Source organism: Aplysia californica, unplaced genomic scaffold, assembly GCF_000002075.1.
Source record: "Aplysia californica isolate F4 #8 unplaced genomic scaffold, AplCal3.0 scaffold00760, whole genome shotgun sequence".
Lineage (NCBI taxonomy): Eukaryota > Metazoa > Mollusca > Gastropoda > Aplysiida > Aplysiidae > Aplysia > Aplysia californica.
The window spans coordinates 132,844-138,674 of record NW_004798030.1 but is presented as its reverse complement, the minus strand read 5'-3'; the positions used below and the strand labels follow the sequence as shown (position 1 = coordinate 138,674).

At 40.3% G+C, this 5,831-nt stretch overlaps 1 protein-coding gene across 1 annotated transcript in view; it reads left to right on the top strand.

Annotated features, from left to right (window-relative positions):
* Positions 1 to 5,831, top strand: part of LOC101852054 (ADAMTS-like protein 1) — a gene marked incomplete in the record, with an annotated part of 152,716 nt that overhangs the window by 129,552 nt on the left and 17,333 nt on the right. The window contains 4 exon segments of the mRNA XM_035972616.1: positions 1,723 to 1,822; positions 2,603 to 2,733; positions 3,536 to 3,648; positions 4,946 to 5,067. Of these exon segments, the coding sequence (XP_035828509.1) occupies positions 1,723 to 1,822; positions 2,603 to 2,733; positions 3,536 to 3,648; positions 4,946 to 5,067 (466 nt within the window).

Genomic DNA, 5,831 nt, shown 5'->3' with positions numbered 1-5,831 from the left:
CCAGAGAGAGTGGACAGCCCAGAGAGAGTGGACAGCCCAGAGAGAGTGGACAGCCCAGAAATGTATGCCAGGGGAAAAAATTCCGAACTGAGGGATGACATTGAACTAACTAAAATGAATATTGTTATGTTGTTTAGAGAGAGTTTTACAGCGCTCGCAACTGCATAAGGTCATATTGTGAGCACGTGAAACGCGAGTTGGTTACATTGACTACATTCAGTAAGCCTAACTGTGGTTACTATTTTGTACCCAGTGACCTATGCCTCTTACCTATCTCCAGGCCTCCTTCCGCCTCTCTCTCTCTCTCTCTCTCTCTCTCTTTCTCTCTCTCTCTCTCTCTCTCTCTCTCACACACACACACACACACACACACACACACACACACACACACACACACATACACACATTATGTTGTTATGATACTGGAACAAAACACCTGTACATAATATTGCAGTGTATTGAACATAGTGCAGGCGTCATAAATGACGTTGTCTTAAAGAGTGTTATGAATTGTAACAAAACCACTTGGAGTGTTTATGTATCCCTGCATGTTCATATGTGAGACAGATTGGTGGAATCAGGCTCTCGTCAATTTTTGGGCAGATAGAGTTTTTGGTATCATCTTAAAGCTTGTTCAATTGTCTTTATCTTGGTGAAAAAAATATCCATTTATCTTGAATACAAGTCGAGATATCTGAGAAAGAAGGAGGTGGAGGTCACCTGTTTTCAGATGTAAAATTAGTGAGAAAATGGCTTCCAAAGATTAGTTATTTCCTTAGCTTAAGAGTCCGTGGTAACTAAAAATTTACATTTTTTGTGCCTTTAATCAACGTTTTTCAGAAAAATCCACACAAAATTGAGTTTGTTAATGGGCATGAAAGGCGTTGAGCCCAAAAAAAAAATTTGATAAAAATTCATAAACCTACGGAAAAATGCAAGTTTCTTCACTTTGAGTATTTTGACGAGAGCCTGATTCCACCACGCTGCCTCACATATTGTTTTGTGGATGGTTGGCGTTCTTTCTGGTGTAATCTGCTCCTTCAATCCTATCTAACGTCTATACTCACTTTCTCTCCTCCTTCTTTCATTTTGTCTTTCTCTCCAACAATTCCTCTAGTCTTCGGTACTAATGTTTCTAATCTAATTGTGTTGCAAGTGCCATATAACGCTTCACTCTGTGAACCTTCTGTTCCGAAATAATATCACTATGAACACAACGCGGCAAATACTCTGGGGTACCGAAGTATCAGTGTGACCCGCTCACACAAATATGACGTGTGTTTACAGAAGTAGAACGCATACGGAATATCAGCATCATTATACACCAGCATAGCGATATTACAACAACAAACAAGAGATAATAGATAGATAAGAACCACACTAAAATGAGCTAGAGAAAAGTGGTATACTTAATGTAAATCAAGGCAATGTACTCTGTAGACCCATACATTAAAGCTCAGGGGCCCAATTTTCAAATGATTAATAACAATGAAACCTCATCCTCCCTTGCCAACAACCCCCCCCCCCCCCTCAAAAAAAATATCACGAAAAACTACCGAAAAACAAAAACAAAAAGAAGAAAAAAAGAAAAACCCAAGAACCCCACTCAAAAGCCTCGTGCGATGACATTGTGTATAGATTTTTTAATTTTAAAAATTTTAAAATATTTAAAATATTATAGAAGATTTTCAGTCCACACAGTTGTATAATCTGTTGTCCCAGGTCGCCAGGAGCTGTCCTTTGGCCCCCGCCGTGATGTGGGGGATGAGATGGCTCTTATACATGAGGATGACGTGGAGAACCACGACATGAGCACGCCCAGGTGATCTGATTGGTCTATTCTGTCGATACAGCCATATGATTGGTCTATTCTGTCGATACAGCCATACGATTGGTCTATTCTGTCGATATAGCAATATGATTGGTCTATTCTGTAGATATAGCAATGTGATTGGTCTATTCTGTCGATATTGCAATATGATTGGTCTATTCTGTAGATATAGCAATGTGATTGGTCTATTCTGTCGATATTGCAATATGATTGGTCTATTCTGTCGATGCAGCAATATGACTGGCTTATTCTGTCGATATAGGAATATGATTGGTCTATTCTGTTGATAATAATAATACTGTCTTTTGTGGTCTGATTGGTATATTCTTTCTGAAAATATGTGTTTTTGTGATATCATCGGTTTGTTCTAAATATATGGCATATTAATGAATTTGGTGATCTGATTGGTTTATTATTCTGCCCCGGTGATAAAATTGGTTTATTCTGTCCTTGTGATATGATTGATTCCTTTTGTCTTTATGATGATTGGACAGGGTTCTTTTTCTGTCGATATAATATCAGTGAGACTTTGATCTGATTGATTTATTTTGTCGATATTTTAATGAGTTTGGTGATTTGATTGTCTTATTCTGTCAATACGTAAATGGGTTTGGTGGTGATAAGGTTGGCGTTTAGGCCCAGGCAGGCAGGGTCGACACACCTCGCCTCGATATTTATCTAAACTGTATCAATAGAAGCGTAAAAACATTGACAATCTAAAAAGAAATCTGTCTCTTCCTCCCCTTTACCCCCCCCTCCCCGCCCACACAGATATGTGGTGTCCAGCTGGAGCGAGTGCAGCGCCACCTGTGGTCAAGGCTTCCGCCAGAGGTACGTCAGATGTCAGGTCCACCTGGTGTATCTACAGGACATGGTGGATCTCGCCGACTCGGAGTGTTCTGGTGAGTGACTATGTAATTATAATTTTATATATATATATATATATATATATATATATATATATATATGATAATGGGTGGCCGTCTTACATAAGTGTGACTGTATTTGGTGTCATATTGACACTGTATAGTTTAGCCGCCTATCTGAGATCTCTTTGATAATTATGATGGCCATACTAGAGAATCGTGACTAGGCCATCTGTTTAAGACGGCCCCTTTTCTCCTTGATAATGGGTAGCCGTCCTTGGTAATTGTGACTGTATTTTGTGTCGTAACAATACTGTGTAAAACGGTCATCTGTCGAAGACGGCCCCTTTTCTCCTCTATAATGGTTGGCCGTCTTTAGACAATGTGAACCCCCGGGGGTGGTGCTACTGACTGAAGTGTCTTTAGGTCGTTCCCAAAAGGGGGAGGGACATTAACCTGTTCTTATGCTAAGTAGAATTGTAAATGGGCTGATTCATCAATGTCATGCTCATAACTGTGCCTGAACTGCAGAAAGGAACTGCTGCTTTATCTTTCCTCATCTTTACTATCGTCATTTTACCTCTACTTCTTTTGTATGTTTGTCACACTCTTGTGACCGTCTATTTCTGGAGTGCCTTGATAGTCGAAGCAGACTTTATGCTGTTGAAGCTAGAGAGGTAAGCAGAATAAGTCTGATTCCCTGTAAGGACTTCTCTGTTGACATCCACCCTATGGCGCTCATATGACCTTATGCAGTTGTGAGGCGAGCGCTGTAAGACCTTACTAAAAACCAACTATAAAAAACAATGTGAACTGTATTTTGTGTTACATTGAAAAGACCGGAAACCCCCGGCCAACGAGGTGTGCAGTCTGGAGCCTTGCTACGACAACTTCCAGTGGGTGGCTCAGGGCATGACGCCGTGCAGTAGGAGCTGTCTTGGGGGGACTCAGGTAGGTTTCTACAACAGTTGTTTCTTGCCTTGAGGTGAGGTGAGATGAGGTGAGGTGAGATTAGATGGAGTGAGGTGAGATGAGGTGAGATGAGTGAAGGGGAAGTGAGATGAGGTGAGATGAGATAAGGTGAGGTGAGATGAGATAAGGTGAGGTGAGATGAGATGAGATAAGATGAAGTGAGGTGAGATGAGATGAGTTGAGATGAGGTGAGGTGAGATTAGATGGGGCGAGGCTAGGTGAGGTGAGATGAAATGAGGTGAGGTGAGATGCGATGAAATGAGGTGAGGTGAGTTGAGATGAGGTGGGGTGAGATGACGAGATGAAATGAGTTGAGATGAGATACTATAAGATACGATGAGATTAGATAATTTAATAGAAGATGAGATACGACACGATAAGATAGAATGTTTGCGATTTATTTGAGAGCCCATGGTGTACACACTTTACAGTGATTTTTTTTGTGTTGTTGTTGAGAGTAAAGAACAGCAGCAATGACAAAGCACAATCTACGACTGTATTATTCAAGTCTTTGATTCCAAAATAGGATTGTGGATAACCAAAAGAGGTTAGAACTGTTTATAGTTCTATCTTTATATTTAGAACATTACTATGTATAACCTCTTTGGGATAGCCCAAACTTAAACATCCCAAGAATAAAACCAAAAATAAAACCATCAGCCCCCCCTTTTTTTTTTTTGAAAATAGATATTCTCCATACTTTATGTATGCCTATTAAATAAGCCGAATTTCACTGAGGGCATCCATAAAAGCAGTGGATTTTGAACGCTCAATCGAAATTCGTAATTAATTTGTGGCATGACGTGGTAGAATCAGGCTCTCGTCAAAATAATCAAAGTGGAGAAAATTGCATTTTTTTGTAGGTTTATGAATTTTTATCAAACTTTTGTTTTTTGGCTCAACACCTTTCATGCCCATTAAAGAACCCATTTCTGTGTGGATTTTTCTTTAAAACGTTGATTAAAGGTACAATAAATGTAAATTTTCAGTTGCCGTGGACTCTTAAGTTAAGGAAATAACTAATCTTTGGCGGCAATTTTTTCACTAATTTTCCCTCTGAAAACAGGTGACCCCCACCTCCTTCATTCGCAAATATCTCGACTTGTATTCAAGATAAATGGATATTTTGTTTCATCCAAATAAAGACATGTGAACAAGCTTTAAGATGATACCAATAACTCTACATGCCCAAAAACTGACGAGAGCCTGATTCCACCACGCTGCCTCACATTTATTGATTTAGCTATTTTTGCGTGTTTGTTTTGTTGTTGTACAGGAAACACAGCTAGAATGTACTCATAAGACGACGGGGAAGGCGGTGCCAGAGGACCATTGTCTGCACGCCGAGAAGATTCGGGTGGACCGCAGGATCTGTAATGATTTCCCTTGTCCTCAGAGGTGAGTGGAGTCTCTTTGTCGTGTACAGAGACTGTTCGTTTGTTCGTTTGTTTGTTTTAGAGAGAGAGAGAGAGAGAGAGAGAGAGAGAGAGAGAGAGAGTGTGTGTGTGTGTGTGTTTGAGAGAGAGAGAGAGAGTGTGTGTGTGTGAGAGAGAGAGAGAGAAAGAGAGGTGGGAGGTGAGAAATGTAGAATGAATAAAAGAAAAAAATGAAAGAAAGAAAGAGGAAAAATAAAAAGATGGAGAGAGAACAATAGAGGGAGAAAGAGGAAGAGAATGAGAGAGAGAGAGAATGAGAGAGAGAGAGAGAGAGAGAGTGAGAGAGAGAGAGTGAGAGAGAGAGAGTGAGAGTGAGAGAGAGAGAGTTTGTGTGTGTGTGTGTGTGAAAGAGAGAGAGAGAGAAATGAAGAATGAATAAAAGAAAAAAATTAAAGAAAGAGGAAGAACAAAAAGATGGAGAGAGGCAGATGGAGAGAGAACAATAGAGGGAGAAAGAGGAAGAGAGAGAGAGAGATTGAGAGAGAGAGAGAGAGAGAGAGATGGAGAGGGGGGGTGAGGGGGCAGATAGACAAGACAGACAGACAATAAGAGCGCACTCGCTCCCAGAAAATCCTTGAATATGTACATATTATGTATTCTAAAAGTAACGTCTCTAACACAATGTCTGTCTGGCAGATGGCGCATCGGAGATTTCGGGAAATGTTCCACAACATGAGATGAAAGAGAGAGAGAGAGAGAGAGAGAGAGAGAGAGAGAGAGAAAGAG